Source organism: Macaca thibetana, chromosome 15 (genome assembly GCF_024542745.1).
Source record: "Macaca thibetana thibetana isolate TM-01 chromosome 15, ASM2454274v1, whole genome shotgun sequence".
NCBI lineage: Eukaryota > Metazoa > Chordata > Mammalia > Primates > Cercopithecidae > Macaca > Macaca thibetana.
This window is the reverse complement of record NC_065592.1, coordinates 11,535,387-11,552,959: the sequence shown is the minus strand read 5'-3', so window position 1 is coordinate 11,552,959 and position 17,573 is coordinate 11,535,387. Positions and strand designations below refer to the sequence as shown.

At 43.6% G+C, this 17,573-nt stretch overlaps 2 protein-coding genes across 19 annotated transcripts in view; both read left to right on the top strand.

The window, feature by feature from the left end:
• GARNL3 (GTPase activating Rap/RanGAP domain like 3) overlaps positions 1–17,573 on the top strand; it is a 598,754-nt gene that overhangs the window by 236,858 nt on the left and 344,323 nt on the right. The window lies entirely within an intron of this gene.
• Positions 1–17,573, top strand: part of RALGPS1 (Ral GEF with PH domain and SH3 binding motif 1) — a 309,219-nt gene that overhangs the window by 120,900 nt on the left and 170,746 nt on the right. For all 18 annotated transcript variants that reach the window (XR_007719610.1, XM_050760039.1, XM_050760032.1 and 15 more), the window contains 2 exons: positions 11,147–11,236; positions 14,260–14,352. Coding sequence is in view for 17 of the 18 variants with exons in the window: in XM_050760039.1 (XP_050615996.1) it covers positions 11,147–11,236; positions 14,260–14,352 (183 nt within the window). In the remaining variant the exon portion in view is untranslated. The remainder of the gene's footprint in view (positions 1–11,146; positions 11,237–14,259; positions 14,353–17,573) is intronic.

Sequence of the window (17,573 nt, the reverse complement as noted above, 5' to 3'; positions counted from 1 at the left end):
AGAGAGCAGGTGTAAGTGTTTCTTACAACACTGGCTCCAAGGGGAGTTGAGAAGGGAGTGGCTGGAGAGTGGAGTCAAAGAAGTCCTGGGAGGTGGTTGCATGTTTTTTTTTTGTTATTTGAAGTGAGCAGAACCTTAGGGATGTGAAGGAGCCAGTGGACCTGGAAAAGTTAAAGATGAGGAAAGAGAGTCTCAGAAAAGGTGGAAGAAGCCAAGACCTGGGTGCCTTTTCAGTGTAAGAGCTGAGTGAGCAGAAAGGAAAGGGGCAGATGTAGACCCATTTGTTGGTGCAGTACAAGGAGAGTGATGGCGTTTCTTCATCAGTGAAATGGGAGGGAAAGGGGGAAGGAGTGGGGTGAGAAGATTGATGAGTTTGGGGAAAACTTGAAAAAAGCTGCTTCACAGGAAAGGAGAGAGAGTTGGCGCTGGAAATACAGCAAGACTCGGGCAGTGATGGTGGCCCGGATGAAATAGACATTGTAGTTTTTTAAGTGGCCCCAGTGCATGTGGATAGTAGATGGTTTTCTCTGGTTGCACTTCTCAGCCTAGGAGTAGGTGCACGGAAGAGCAGATGGTTAGACCCATCCCCTTAGGGGTTGGCAAAGCAGATTTTTTGGAAGGATCAAGATGCAAGGGAAGTTTAGCTAGTGGCAAAGAAAAGGCTGAAGTAGGCCAGGCGTGGTGGCTCACACCTGGAATCCCAGCACTTTGGGAGGCCAAGGCAGGTGGTGGATCGTCTGAGGTCAGAAGTTCAAGACCAACCTGGCCTACATGGCGAAACCCCATCTCTACTAAAAATACAAATATTAGCTGGGCGTGGTGGTGCACACCTGCAGTCCAAGCTACTTGGGAGGCTGAGGCAGGAGAATCACTTGCGGAGGTTGCAGTGAGCCGAGATTGTACCACTGCACTCCAGCCTGGACGACACAGTGACGCTCTTGTCTCAAAAGAAAAAAGGCTGAAGTGACAAATGATAGGGGATTGTTCTGCTTAAGAGGAAAAGGATTCCAAGGAAAAGGGCTGCCAGGGAATCCCGTACATGGTGAGAGGAAAGGTCTGACGCAGTGGGGGTCAAGGAGAGAGTAAGGACTAGAATATTTAAAGCTTGTGGCCCCAGACGGAACTGAAGTTTTCTGACGTAGAGCAGATCTGGGAAGTCAAGAAGAAGGAGGCGACTCAGGTGGTAGGGAGGTCTAGTTGCTAAAGTTGAAGTGCTCAAGGGATCCGAGGCCAGGGTCATTTGCAGTGATGTTGAAGTTGCCCAAGGAAGAAGGGGGCAGGATTGGTATGGAGAGGAAGATAGCAATCCAGATCCTGATCTGTTTACCATCTCTACCATGGAATCATAAACGTGTAGCCTTTTCACACGGACGTTTTTCACTTAGCGATATGTAGTTAACATGGATGAATTTACTTTATATGTCTTGACAGCTCTTTTGTATGTGTGTATTCCATTGTATGCATGGTTTGTTCATCCATTCACCTACTGAAGGACATCTCGGTTACTTAGTTACTTCCAGTTTTGACAACTATGAATAAAGCTGCTACAAACATTTGTGTGTGTGTGTGTGTGTGTGTGTGTGTGTACTAAAGTTTTCTTTCTTTCTTTTTTTTCCCCGAGGCAGAGTCTTGCTCTGTCGCCCAGGCTGGAGTGCAGTGGTGTGATCTCGGATCACTGCAACCTCCGCCTCCCGGATTTAAGCAATTCTCCTACCTCAGCTTCTGAAATAGCTAGGATTACAGGTGCATGCCACCACACCCAGCTAATTTTTGTATTTTTAGTAGAGATGGGGTTTCATCATGTTCACCAGGTTGGTGTCGAACTCCTGACCTCGTGATCTGCCCACCTCGGCCTCCCAAAGTACTGGGATTCCAGGCGTGAGCCACTGCACCTGGCCAGGTTTTCAAATCAGCTGGGTATATGCCTAGGAGCACAAGCTAGGTTGTGTCTGTCCCATTTTGTATTCTCACCAGCAATGAATGAGTGTGTGGCTTCAATCCTTGCCAGCAATTGATATTGTCAGCTATTTTGTGTTTTAGGCATTCTAATATGTGTATAGTAATCTTGCTTTTCTCAGCTTTATCCAGGTCACTCTTGGACAGTTAAGTCTGGTTCTGGGTGCCTCACATGAGGGGTGAGGGTGGGAATTATCACACAGGAGTGGCGTAAGTATTACAGCGACTAGAAGAGTAGGGGAAAGAAAACATGTTATATGGGGATAAGTGGAGGATCTGTGAGTGAGAAGACTCAGGGAGAATGACATCAAGGTTTTCAAGCAATTGAGGAGTTCTTAATGGGGAAGCGGGATTACACATAATTTATGGGGCCTGGTCAATAAGTTCAGGGCCCAAGGGATGGAAATGGGGAGGCAGTTGGCCTTCTCCTAATATAAGGAAGTTTCTTAACCATGAAGGCTCAGGCAGAGACCAGACAAGGGCTTTACTACTGTAAAGCTTTACAGCTTTACAGCCCATCCAGCTGTCAGGGCAGGGAATAGGTGGGACCTCTGAGATTCTTTCAAACTCTTGGTTTCTAAGAAAACTGTGAATGGGCTTATGAGAAATTTGTGGCAAAAGTAGATTTTTCTTAAGAAATAATAGTATTCTTAAACTTGGATTTTTCTTGTTGTTTTTCTTTGTTTTATTCTTTGATTATTTTATTCATGGTTGGTTAACTGAATAAAGTTGTGTCCATAGCTATTCTGTTTCTTTTATAATTCCACTGTGGCATTTCCCAGATATCATAGTCCTCAGTAACTAAATGCCAGTGCTATCTATACCACTATAACAATAATTGTGTTAATAATAGCTTATGTGTATTAAAGATTTATTAGCATCATGACCCACTGGGGATATACTCCAGGTATGTTTGGCTCCTTCAGCAATTGGAAATCAATTAATGTAGCCCACTGTAAAATAGGCTAGGGTAGAAAAATCGTATTATTATATCATTTGACCTGAAAAAGCATCTGACAAAGTCCAGTACTCATTCATAATTAAAAAAAAACAAAACAAAAACTCAGCCAATTAGGAATAGAACAGAACTTCTTCAACTTGATAAAGAACATCTACAAAAGTCCTTCAGCCAACATCACGCATAATGGTAAGACACTGAATACTTTCCCCCTAAGATTGGGAACAAGGCAAGGATGTGCTCTCTTACCCATTCTGTGCAACGTCTTACTGCAAGTCCTGGCTAGTGCAGTAAGACAAGAAAATAAATAAATAAAATGTATACAGATTGGAAAGGAAGAAGTAAAACGACCTTTATACATAGGTGACATGATTATCTAGGTAGAAAATTCCAAATAAATCTCCAAAAATACTCCTTGAACTAAGAAGTGAGTAAGCAGAGTTGCAAGACACAGGCCAGTATGCAAAAGTCAGTTGATTTCATCTAGACCAGCAATGAGGAACTGCAATTTGAAGTTAACAAACGATACCATTTACAATATCACCAAAACAGCAACAACAACAACAACAAAAACACACACAAAAAACAGGTATACCTCTAACAAAATATGTACAGGTTCTGTTAATGTGGAAACCTCAAAAACTGATTAAAGAAATCAAACTAGAGCTAAATAAATAGAGAAATATTCCATCTTCATGGATTGGAAGACTCAATAGTGTTAAGATGTCAGTTCTTCCCAACTTTATCAATAGATTCAGTGCAGTCCCAATCAAAGTCCTAGAAAGCTGTTTTACAAATATCAAATATCGGCACAATACTGAAAAAGAACAAAATTGGAGGACTCACTCTACCTGATTTCAGCACTTACTGTAAAGCTACAGTTATCAAGACAGCATGGTATTGGTGACAGAATTGACCCCGTACATAGGTCGATGGAGCCAATAAATAGACCTACAGAAATATGGTCAGCTGATCTTGGAGAAAGGACAAGTGGTGCTGGAAGAATTTAAATATTTGTGTGTATATGTAAAAAAAAAAAATGAACCTAGACACAGACCTTAGACCTTTCCTAAAAATTAATTGAAAATGGATCATAGGCCTAAATGTAAAAGACAAAACTGTAAAACTTTTAGGAGAAAACATAGAAGAAAACCTGCACGACCTTGGATTTATTAATGAGTTATCAGATAAAACACCAAAAGCACAGTTCATGAAAGAAAAAGAAAGTTGGGACTTTATGAAAATTAAATTTTTTCACTCTGCAAAACACATGGTAAAGAGAATTAAAAGACTTAACACAGATTGGGAGAAAATATTTGCAAAACACATATCTGATAAAGGTCTTGTATCCAAAATATACTCTTGAAACTCAACAATAAGAAAACAGCCCAATTAAAAAATGATCAAAAGATCCGAAGAAACCTCACCAAAGATATGCAGATGGCAAATAAACATATGACAAGATGCTCAACATTATTTATCATTAGGGAAATACAAAACACTACATACCTATTAGAATGTCTAAATAAAACAAGCAAAAAACCCTGATAACATCAGTTGCCGTCAAAGATCTGAAGCAACACAAACTCTTACTCATAGCTGGTGGGAATGCAAAATGAGACACTCAGTCCAGCAACTGCACTCCTAAGTATTTACCTAGCTGATCTGAAAACTTATATCCACACACAAAAAACAGCACACAAATGTTTATAGCACCTTTATTCATAGTTGTTGAAAATCAGAAGTAATCAAGATACCATCCTTCAGTAGGTAAGGTAAATGGATAATGAACCATGGTAAATCCATACAATGGAATAGTATTCATCCAAAAAAGAGAGAATGAGCTATCAAGTCACATAAAGACATGGATGAACTTTTTTTTTTTCTTTTTTTGAGACAGAGTTTAGCTCTTGTTCCCCAGGCTGGAGTGCAGTGACGTGATCTCAGCTCACCACATCCTCCACCTCCTGGGTTCAAGCGATTCTCCTGCCCCAGCCTCCTGAGTAGCTGGGATTATAGGCATACGCCACCATACTCGGCTAATTTTGTATTTTTAATACAGATGGGGTTTCTCCATGTTGGTCAGGCTGGTCTGGGACTCCTGACCTCAGGTGATCCGCCTGCCTCAGCCTCCCAAAGTGTGGGATTATAGGCGTGAGCCACCATGCCCAGCCCGAATATTTAAAAAAAAAAAAAAAAAAATTTTCAGCTTTTATTTTACATTTGGGGTACATGTGCAGCTTTGTTACATGAGTGTATTGCATGATGCTGAGGTTTTGGGGTATGAATGATCTTGTCACCCAGGTAGTGAGCATAGTACCCAATAGGTAGTTTCTGAGCCTTTGCCCCCTCTCTCTCCTTTCTCTCATAGTCCCCAGTGTCTGTTGTTCTCATCTTTATGTTTTGGATGAATCTTAAGTGCATATTGCTAAGTAAAAAAAGCCAGTCTTGAAAGGTTACATATGGAGGATTCCTTTTCTCTTTTCTTCCTCCTCCTGAATCATTATTGTTGGTTTATTACAGAGCAAAGAAGATGTTCTTGCTAGCAACAAATCAATCAAGTTATCAACATAATTATACTTTTACATTTATATTTCCTTTTTTGACATTCTGGAAAAGGTAAAGCTATAGAGATGATGATAAACAAATCAGTGTTTGTCAGGGCTTTGGAAAGGGGAGAGGGCTAAATAGGAGAAGCCTGGGTTTTTTTTTGTTTGTTTGCTTTTTTAAGGCAGTGAAACTATATGATATTATCATGATGGATACATGACATAGTGCATTTGTGAACTTTATAGCACCAAGAGGAAACTTTTTTTTTTTTTTTTTTTTTTTTTTGGCGGAGTCTCGCTCTGTCACCCAGTCTGGAGTACAGTGGTGCGATCTCAGCTCACTGCAAGTTCCACCTCCCGGGTTCATGCCATTCTCCTGCCTCAGCCTCCCGAGTAGCTGGGATTACAGGCAACCCCAACCACGCCTGGCTAATTTTTTTTTGTGCTTTTAGTAGATAATGGAGTTTTACCGTGTTAGCCAGGGTGGTCTTGATCTCCTGACTTCGTGATCCACCCGCCTCGGCCTCCCAAAAGTGCTGGAATTACAGGTGTGAGCCACCTAGCCCAGCCCCCTGAAACCTTAATATATACAAAGTTTTAAAATTCAACTTGAGGAATCTTATAATGTTATAAATCTAGATAATGTTATAAAATGATACAGCAGAATGTAACAAAAGAATCTATTATAAATGTGTGAACAACCTCACTAAGGAGGGGGAGAGAAAACATTGTTGACCTAAGTAAATCGGTAATAGAATGGAGCCTATAAGACTAAAGACAAAGGAACTACGTATAAGCATCATACTCTATTTGATAAAGTTGTTTTCCTAGGGGGACGGGTAACAATTCTGAAACCATTATCCTTGTATACTGGAATCAAACTATATAAGAAATGGATGAATATAAGAGAGTATAAGGAAATGAGTGGCTGATGGTGGGAACCAATCTCATTATTGGAGTGGGAAATTACAGATAAGCTAAGTGTGAGGAGGCTAGAACGATCCATGTGGTAATGGGTTACAGTTGGAGACATCAGTATGAACTCATGTGTAACTTAATGCAGATGTAGATGGTTACATATAGAAATCTTTATAGATATGTGTATGGGCATGGGTTAGTACACACACACACACACACACACACACACACACACACATTTCTTGACTCCGCCAGCTGAGAGGACCCAGAAACGATGATACCCCAGTAGCAACAAGCATACTTCATACCTGTCTTGTGCTAATCTTGGTTTCTAATACTGTTACTTGGTAAAAGGAACCAATGTTCCTTGGAGAAATGACTAATTTTAAGACTAAGGCAAGAAATATAGAATATGAGCCTGTTGCATATTGTATTGCCAGAAGGTAAGGAAGTGCTCAAACTAACAAAAACAATACAGGGGTTATGTCAAAGGGATGCAGGAGCCAACTGAAAGAACTCTCGAAGGCCAAAGCTGGAACAACTTGAGCAGCATGTAATAACAGTATTGAGTTGTAACCCAAAGTGTAAAATAAATATTCACAAGTCTATACTGATAGAAATAAATGCGAGAGAATCGGCAAATCTCTCATGCAGAAGAATTTCAAATAATCTGTGTAAATTAGACCTCAAGAAGGTAGAATGTAACTTCCCACTCATTAAATATTGGCTGAGCTTAGTGACTTCCTTTCAGAGTTTGAGGTGGTAGTGTAAATTGCATAACCAATTCGCTATCAATGGGCTTTTAAAAATTGTAGATAGTGCTTCAATGAAAGCTTGTATGTATGTGTTTCTATATTTCTGTATTTTTTTTTTTTTTTTTTTGAGATGGAGTCTCGCTCTGTCCCCCAGGCTGGAGTGCAGTGGCCGGATCTCAGCTCACTGCAAGCTCCGCCTCCCGGGTTTACGCCATTCTCCTGCCTCAGCCTCCCGAGTAGCTGGGACTACAGGCGCCTGCCACCTTGCCTGGCTAGTTTTTTGTATTTTTTAGTAGAGACGGGGTTTCACCGTGTTAGCCAGGGTGGTCTCGATCTCCTGACCCCGTGATCCGCCCGTCTCGGCCTCCCAAAGTGCTGGGATTACAGGCTTGAGCCACCGCGCCCGGCCTATATTTCTGTATTTTTATAAGGTAAATATTCTAGGGAGACTATACCTTAAATATCTTGAAAGATATGTTCAAGTTGTTCTTCAAAATGTTACTGATTTCCATTCCTCCAAACAGCATATAAGAGTACCAATGTCTACATGCTCTTGGTACAATATATGACTCACAACATGTATTTTTATTTGCTACACAAAGAGTTTTTGTCAATCAATAATAAGAAAAAACCTGCTTGGGTGACATAGTAAGACCCCATCCATACAAACAACAACAACAACAACAACAACAAAAACCAGGTGTGGTGATGTGTGCCTGTAGTCTCAGCTACTTGACAGGCTGAGGTGGGAGGATACTTGAGCCCAGGAGTTTGAGGTTGGAAGGAAAGATGTCCCAGTAGAAAGATAGTTCTCCATAAGGACCTGCATAGGCAATTCAGAAGGCAAATAGTACAAATGACCTATAAGTGTTTGGAACAAAAAATGTTAACTGAGAAAAAGCAAAACAAACAAACAAACAAAAAACACCTGAATAGTCATGAAAGAAATGTGAAATTGAAACTGTGAAATACCATTTTTTTCCACTGAATTAGTTAAAAAAAAATGATAGTAACTGGTATTGGCCTGTGTATGGCAACATGGATCTGCTTCAGCGTGTTGAGGAGTAAACAAATAGACCTTTTGGAGGCCGTGTTTTTTAACATATACTCTTGAAAACAGGTACACACACTTTTATTCACTCCACTTTACAGGAATTTATCTGAGGACCTCAATAAAAAGTGTACAAACATATATATAAAGATGTTCATCTCAGCATTATTACAACAAAATTAGAAATAACCTATTCAACAGTAGAGGGTTATTTAAGAAAATGATGATACTTCTCTATGATGAAATACTTGGAAGCTGCTAAAAATTGTAGAGGAATATTCACTTATAAAAATTCTTGTGATATATAATTAATATACAGCAGTTTAGTTTTAAAAGACAAACATGTTCTATATAGAGAAAAAGAAGATGGTCGGGCACAGTGGCTCATGCCTGTAATCCCAGCACTTTGGGAGGCCGAGGCAGGCAGATCACCTGAGGTCAGGAGTTCAAGATCAGCTTGGCCAATATGGTGAAACCCCATCTCTACTAAAAATACAAAAATTAGCCAGGTGTGGTGGTGCATGCCTGTAATCCCAGCCACTAAGGAGGCTGAGGCAGGAGAATCCCTTGAACCCAGGTGGCGGAGGTTGCAGTGAGTGGAGATCGTGCCACTGCACTCCAGCCTCGGTGACAGAGCGAGACGCCCTCTCAAAAAAAAGAAAAAAAAAAGAAAATAAAGACCAGAAGGACACATACCACAGTGTTTATAATGTTGATCTATATGTGAGACTGAAATTTCTTTCTTTTTGTACTTATCTCTGTTTTCCTTGTTTTCTGCATCAAACTTCTGAAGTTAAAAGCTTAAGTTTTCTTTTCTTCAGTCATTAGAAAAGAGAATAAAATAAAAAGTTTTTAAAACTATGCTGATTCTACCTTTTTAATGTCTTCCTTATCTCCCTCTTCTTTCCATCTCCTTTGGCATGGCCCTGGCTCAGACCTCCTCATATTCTCACTGAGACCATTGCATCAGTTTTCTAATGGGTGTCTCTATCCTTCCAAAGGATCTCATCTATCACCCTGCTCAGAAGCCTCTGAAAGTCCCTGTGTAGAATAGTGTTTTAGCTCCTTCCTCTCACCTTGTTGCACCAGTCCTACCCTCCCCACCACACACCCAGTCTGGTCTTTTTCTCCCTCCCCACCCTCATCCTCATTCATGACCCCCACCCACAGTACTCCTGCAACACTACCTAGCCATCCCTGGTCATGGAACATATAGCCACACTTCAGTCTTCTCTTGTTTAAAGTCTACCCATCTTTCAAGGCCTGTCTTCTTCGAGAAGCCTTCCTCTATCATTATTAGCTCTCTCATACTTTGGTTTACTGTTTGAACTTCTTCCATGGCCATGATTACCAGCTGCCTTCTAATATAGTGATTCCTTAAGGATTCTGCCTCCTCCTTTGGTCACCTCAATTTCAGGAAGGTCTGGACTCCCAGTGCCTGGAACCCGCACACAGAAGGGGCTTCATGGAACTCTGCTGAATCGAGTTGTTGACTCAGAGTTGCCTCTGCACAATGTGTGCTGCAGCTCCAGAGTCAGTGCTTCCGTGTTCCATAATATGCCTTAAACATATGATTCTCTGACATGCAGGAATCTGTTAAATTATACATGTAAACTATCACGCTTGAGTGTGATAATGTGGCATCAAAATGTAAGGTTTATGGGCACTCCATTTTGTATTTAGAAAAACTTTTTTCTGCACCTGGCTAGTAAATATTGAGTCTGAACTTAATTGTGGGCAATTCCTTGGAAAAAATGATTCTGTGGAAACCCAGTCATGTCCTGGAGGCAACCACAGATAATTACACTGAGAAAACATTTCTATAATACTCCTGCTTAACATAAAAAGCACATTGTTGAATCTTGGTTTCTCTTTCTTTGCTTTCTGTTTGAAAGGTGATTGTATTTCAATAACGATAATACATTTTATTGCAGCAGTAAGCTTGTTTTATTAGCTCTAGAATATCCTTAACTATATTTTTCCCTGTAAAGTTTAGGGGTTTTAGATGCCTTGCCTTCCTTTTAATTCTCCCTGTGCCCCGTGCTTTGCCTGGCTCTCCACCTTTCTTTGTAGTGCTGTCATTGCACTCTTGGGCATCTGTGTTTCACGTAGAACTGTTGTTACAGAAGTGAAACATAAACAGGAAGAGCTAGCCACTTCCCAGCATTTCTTGGCATGAGTTTCTTCCGTTGCATTGAGGTGCCATGTGAGTCAGCTCCACTCTGGTAGATGACTTTCCTGTTCCACCATCAGACACAGGGGTTCGGGCTGTTGCAGTATGTGAGAGGTCACGCACGAATGGGTTTCTGAACCAAAGCTACCAGCATACCCTTTTTGGTGCATGCTGTCTCCAGGAAAACATGCCCTGTAACCTGCATTGCTTTATGGAACTTAGAAAGAGATACTTCCACTTCCATATCATTTACGTTATGGGATGGGCCTCTCCTGAAAAATTAAATTTGTTAAAATTGTGCAAATATTGATGAATCCTCCTCATCGTAGGGCTGGCTGGGGATATGGACCTCACAAGTGGTCCTGCCAATGTATATGTCCCTTTGGCTATGTGTCCGTCTGTCCCTCCATCCACCCATCATCCATGATCTCCCCACAACTGGGATCCTTCTGAGCAGGAATTCAGTCTGATTCATCTCAGGATTCCCAGCAGCTCTTCTCGAGACTTGTGTCACGGAGGCCCAGCTCTCCGCGGATGATGAGGAAAGTGCTGCTTTCCCTTGGCCACTGCAGCGTGCGCTGGAGACAGGACGCTGAAAACACGGCCCGTTTGCAGGGTTGGGCGCTGTAGAGGAACTCTTTAACTCACGTGACCCCGGCTGTCCTCTCCCAGTCTCCTGACCTCTTGGAAATCCCGGAACAGCGGTGGGCATGGGTGACATGGCTGGTCCAGCAATTAACAACTTTTCTGGTGTGTGTGTGTGTGTGTGTGTATTTGACTCTACAGGTCAGTTTTTGGGTTGTACGAGAAATTCTAACAGCACAGACTTTAAAAATAAGGGCAGAAATCCTCAGCCATTTTGTGAAAATAGCCAAGGTAAGCTTTTTATTATTATTTTTCCTTCCTTTCCCTTTTCTCTCACACCTCCTCCCTAAAAATATGTTTCCTCAGTACTTTGGGAGCTGCTTTGCTGTGGGCCTGCTGGGCAGAGTTCAAACAGGGTGCTGTGGCTTGACTTCCCCAGGCAGAGCCAGCTGTTAGACCTGCCTGGGTGTTCACCAGCCCCCTAGCACCTTGTGTGCAAATTGGCAGCATGCCCCCATACCCTATAATGTTGGCAGCCAGCCCTTCTCCTTACCTGGGCTTTCACAGTCTCTCTACAAGGCAGGACCCAGAGGCTGTCCCTGGAATCCATTCATTCTCCTACTTTAGATTTAGCCAGTTCTGGGGGTTGATAGATTTTAGTTAGCGTCAATGCTCAATGCTTGTGATATCATCACATCCTGCACAATATTGTCAGCAGTCAGCAGACCCCACCCACCTCCCACTGAGCTTCAGGTCTGGGCCAGATGACCCTGCAGCCCCCCATCCCCACCTCCTGCCCCCTGGCCTGATAGGTTCTGTCCTTGTTGGGCATCACCTTTTCCCTCCTCTTCCCTTATCTCTAGGAATGCTGTGCCATCCCGTGGGCCTTCCTGGACCACTCATGCCCAGCAGCTCCTCCCTATACACTGGTTTCAACCACTCAGGCTTGCCTGACTCTCGGCTGCAGCATTGTGCTGGGTGTTTCGCTTCTTGCTTCATGTATGCATGTGTTGTCTTCCCACCCAGGTCCTAGGAAAGCTGCCCTTTACAGAGGCCCCTTATGAGCCAGGCACCATGCTATGGTCAGCTGCTTTACTGACCTGGTCATGTTCAGTGCTCATATGATTATAATTCCACTTGCAGAGGAAGGAGAGCTTAGAGAGGTGAAGTGTCCATGCTCAGGGCCGCCCCCATGGCCAGTCAGTGGCAGGGCAGGAATCGGAGTCATGCCTCTGTGCCTTCAGGGAAGCTGCTCTGCTGGCCTCATGGGCAGGTTAAGTGCATCATCTATTTATGTTAAGAGCAATGGCCACATTTACTTCCTTTTTTTTTTTTTTTTTGAGACGGAGTCTTGCTCTGTTGCCCAGGCTGGAGTGCAGTGGCGTGATCTTGGCCTTCCGGGTTCACACCATTCTCCTGCCTTAGCCTCCCGAGTATCTGGGACTACAGGCGTCCGCCACCACACCCGGCTAATTTTTTGTATTTTTAGTGGAGATGGGGTTTCACCATGTTAGCCAGGATGGTCTCGATCTCCTGACCTGGTGATCCGCCTGCCTTGGCCTCCCAAAGCGCTGGGATTACAGGTGTGAGCCACCGCGCCCGGCCCACATTTACTTCCTGTGCATTCTCCTGAAGTACTTGGAACTGGTGCTGGGCTTAAGATATTTGTTGTTGTCAATCAGTTCTGTGCTGGGCCACAAGAGAAAGTAGGATGTGGTTCCAGTCCTCCCGGGCTGTCAGTTTGGAAATGTGTTTATGGGGCCCACCCATGGAATCCAAAGTGATCCCTCCTTAATCTCTGCCATTTTCTGTGTGGCAGACTGTCATGCTGGCTCTGTGCCCTGGGTCTTTCCTTGTGCAAGCCCCTTCCTTTCTCTGGGCCTTGGTTTTCCCATCTATAAAATGAAAGGGGTGGGTTAGATAATTTTCCATAGCCCTTTCAGCTCTAAAAAGAAGTTCTGTGACAGGCGTAGCAATGCAGATACATGGAATGAAATTCAGCTCACTTAGATAATCTATTCTTATACACAGGAAACAATTAGAGAATGTTACGAGATGTATGAAATGAAATAGCTCATGTGGTGAGAGAGAAATTTCCAAGCAGGAATAGAGCTGTGAGGACTAAGTATAAGGGCTTTTCCTTTCTTTATGCATTTCACTAGGCCCCTACAATGTGCTGGGCACCGTACTGGGTATGAGAGACACGGTGGTAGATAAAACTTTGTCCCTGCTCTCAGGAAACAGCCCAGGGTGAGAGAGAGGCAAGTACAAAGCAAGTACAATCCAGTGTGCTACAGATATGCATGGACTTCTTTGGGGACACGGTCAGGAAAGACATATTAGAGGAAGGGGCACCTGAGCTTGGAAATACTTAAGTGACAGGGGTGGGAAAAGACAAGGCTGAGACTCACATTGTACTGAGCCTCCTGCCCTGGGACCAGCCACTGGTCTAGGCAGTTGATATGCACTGTCTCATGTGGCAGAAGTGCCGTGATTGCCTTCCACACTTTAAGTATGAGGACAGCAAGGCTCAGAAGGATTAGGTAACTTGCTGAAGGACACACAAGTAGTGGGAGCTGGGATTGGAACCAGGTCTTCTGGTTCCATAGAGCCTGCCTAATAACCCAAACTTCACTGACTCCCAAGAATGAGAAACGGCACCCCCATCCTGTTAGCAAGTTTCCGGTAGCATAAAACCAGGAACAGAGCAGTTGCATTTTTCTGCACTTACACTCGGCTGTGTCTCATTCTGTTTCCCTCCATGGTAAGAAACTTGTCTGAGACTGAATTGAATCCAAATGTTCTCACTAATTTGGGGTCTGGTTCAAAGGAACATGGTCAAGTGATGGGGAAGCCCGAGCACTGCCTTCCCAGCTGAGAGGGATTATGCAGATTATTGGTACCATCTTTCCTCGGCCTCTGTCTCCTTCTGGTGTTAAGATAATCATAGAAGACCCACATTGATGCTGCTGGCACAGTCGGGGTTTTAGTTTACAAAAGCCTGCTGGGACAGTATTCAGATTTGTCTAAAAAAAGACGTAATGCACATTATCAAACCTTACCCCGTGCCACGTTTCTGTCCAGACTAGTCAGCTTATGAAATTTTGCACATGTTTTAGATGCAGACTCACCTTTTGACAATTTGAGAGAAAAAAAGCATATGGTTTCTATGAACTCCTTAGAACTATGTTTTCTACATGAGATATTTTTAAGTGTAATTGAATTTCATAAATATGACATTTGGTAACACTTGAGCATGTTTTTGTTCTGTTGTTTATAGCAGCAAAATAATCTATTCCGTATCTTTTTTTCAGAAACTTCTAGAACTCAACAACCTTCATTCTCTCATGTCTGTGGTGTCAGCATTACAAAGTGCTCCCATCTTCAGACTGACAAAAACCTGGGCCGTAAGTTAATCTCCCTAAGTCTATCTGATTTCGGCTATCATTTCATTGGTGAAGTTCTTTATTCCACAAGCCCCAGCCTTTCTCTTACTGTCTATACTTTGTCAATGACAGAGTTACGATGAGTTGATGACGGTTCTGTAGGCATCCTCACTCCGTCACTGACCCCATCCCCATTTTGACACCAGGGAATGATGAAGGTGCTGACGTGGCTGGGGTCAGAATCCCCCAGAGTGGATCTTCTTGGACACCACCATGTCATGTGTGATGACCGGGTCAGCAGCGTGACTTCTGCCCTCCACTTGGCTGGAATTTTCCTCTGGCAGGCTCCAAACTGCCCTTGGGAAGGTCTCTGGGCTGATGGTTCGCAGCTGCCCTGGGTCACTAGCCATACCGCTAAGTTTCCCTGGAGAAACCTGTGACCCCCGTGTAGGAAAAAACGGGTTTTTTTCCTAAGGCCCTGGATAATTTCAGCTCAGAGGTGGAGTCTGATAGTTACATAATTGAGTCTGTAGGAAAGTTTTTCTGCTGTAAAAATACTTTAAAAATATCTCAGACCTCTTTATCCTCCTTCTCTTGGCATAGTGCCTGACATGGGGGAAGTAATTGCTATTTCCATAGCTCATTAGCATTCACCTCCTGGCCTGCCTGATCTGGGGTCTCTCACAGCCACACAGCGCAAGCCTTTCAAGACCTGTTTATATCCCACGGAACTGACAGAAACTGTATGGAATTGTCAGATGTGCTTCTGCAACTCATTTCCGAACTTCTTTCTGCCAGTTCGTGGGGCTGGGCTCTGTTTCCTACTTGGCTGGTTCAAGGGCCTTTAAAATACTCAGGGATTATGTTGTAGGTGATCGAAAATGAGCCTTGTTTCTTTAAATTGCTGTTTTCCATAGATCTAGTCCTTGCAAAGTAGAGAAGTTTTAGCCCAGTGTCAGAAAACTGGGTTTGCATTCAGATGCCATTCAGAGCATGACTTCTGTGCGACTCATTTTCTCGTATCTACTCGGGGAAGTTGGCGTAGATTCTTGGTTTTCCATCAGTGCTTCGTGGAGTCCCAGGGGTTCCTTAGAGTTGCCTTGGGCGCCACCAGGGGCTGAGATTGTGGAGAGATGCTGCCAAGCAGGCGGTTCGGGCACTATTTCCACCAGAGCAGCTCTGTTTGTATCAGTTTTATGTACTGGACTTTTGGGTGAATTTTGACTGAGCAATGGCTTTGGAGGTCAAAAGCAAGTTTGGAAGCCACCAGTCTTAGCAGTTGCTGCCAGCCCTGTGATTCCAAGTCATTCTGACCAGTAAGGCTTTTTTTTCAAAAGTTGCTTGGAGATTTCTTTTTAAAATGAATTTTCCATCACTTAGATGCTGTTATTGTTTCTTGGATTGCTGGGAGCTATGTGAGGACCCAGAGGGATGATTTTTGAATCTTCTCATAATGCCTAGACTTTACTGTCAGCAATATTGTAACTCTCAACGATCCCTATAAGCTATACAGTTGGTGGAGGCAGAGATAGTTAGCACAGAGGGCTAGGGTGTCTAAGGGTCTTGCACAGAGATATGGTCCACTCAGTGATAGGGCCAGGCCCATGGATGAAGCGATGATGTCCTCCAGGGGATGCTGTGTACTGCCAGGACAGTGGGCAGCAGCAGGTCACAGCAGTACCCAGGACCACTCTGTTAGGCTTGACAGGCCCTGCTCAAGGTGGCTGGGTCTTCACTCCTGTTGATGGTTCTTTGCTGTAATGAAAATAAACCTCCAGGCCAGGTGCAGTGACTCACTCCTATAATCCTAGTACTTTGGGAAGCTGGGGGTGGGAGGATCGCTTAAGGCCAGGAGTTTAAGACCAGCCTAGACAACATAGCAAGACCTCATCTTTGCAAAAATTCACAAAATTAGCTGGGCATGGTAGTGTGCACCTGTGTCACAGCTACGCAGGAGACTGAGTCAGGAAGATCCCTTGAGCCCAGGAACTCAAGGCAGCAGTGAGTTATGATTACGCCACTACCCTCCAGCTTGGGTGACAGAGTAAGACCCCATCTCTAAAAAAGAGAGAGAGATTGAGAGAGAGAGAGAGAGAGAGAGAGAGAGGAAACTTCCTTGGGGAGCCTGGAATGGAATTTGCACCCAGGACCCATTCAAAGGCATGGGCATATTCACCTAGCTCCCTTTCAGGCCATCTGGGTCATATTCTTCCTCACACATATGCCAAGATAAAAACATGTGGCAGGCACTGCCCTAAATGCTCACTCTTTCTCTCTCTCTCTCTGTCTCTCTCTCTCTCTCTCTCTTACTTTCTCTCTTTCTCTCTCTCTCTTTCTTTTTCTTTCTTTCTCTCTTTTTCTCTCTTTTTTTCTCTCTTTCTCTCTCTCTCCTTCCTTCTTTCCTTCCTTCTGTCCGTCCGTCCGTCCATCCGTCGTCTCACTCTGTCACCCAGCTGGAGTGCAGTGGCCTGAACACAGCTTACTGCAGCCTCAGCCTCTTGGGCTCAAGCAGTCCTTCCACCTCAGCCTCCTGAGTAATTGAGACTACAGGCCACACCACGTCCAACTAATTTTTAAGTTTTTTCTAGAGATGATAACTTGCTATGTCGCCCAGGCTGGTCTCAAACTTCTGGGCTCAAGCAGTCCTCCTGCCTCAGCCTCCCAAACTGTTAGGATTACAGGTGTCAGCCATTATACCTGACCCCTAAACACTTTACGTATATTAACCATTTTGTTCTGACAGCTGCCCATTGAGATAGGCACGGTTACTATTGTCATTTATAGATGAGGAAACAGAATGGTTTATGCAGGGTCCCACAGCTAAGTGGCAGGGCTGGGATCACACCTAAGCAGCCTGGCTCCAGAATCCATGCTCTTAACCACCATACCCTACTGAACAAAAAAGACAATTCCAGCCTACCCCCTGTCACCCAAAATAAGAGAGGGCTCTTATTTTTTTAATTTTTGTTTTTGTTTTCCCTTTTGTACCATAAGTATTGCATTAGGAACTTGGAAAATAAGATTGGTAGACTACCGGTACCTCCCGGGCATTTGGGTCTGTCTTGGCTGTGGCTGCTGTTGGCCTGGCACCTGGTTGCTGGCGAGCAGCAGAAAGAGCAGTCAGAGGAGGGCCCGTCAGGGAGGGGACATGCAGCCAGTGAGCCAGAGAGCTGCAGCAGGACTTTGAAGGCTGCCTTGCAAACGCCTTCTGGCCACGCATTCCTTGGATTGTTTATACCATG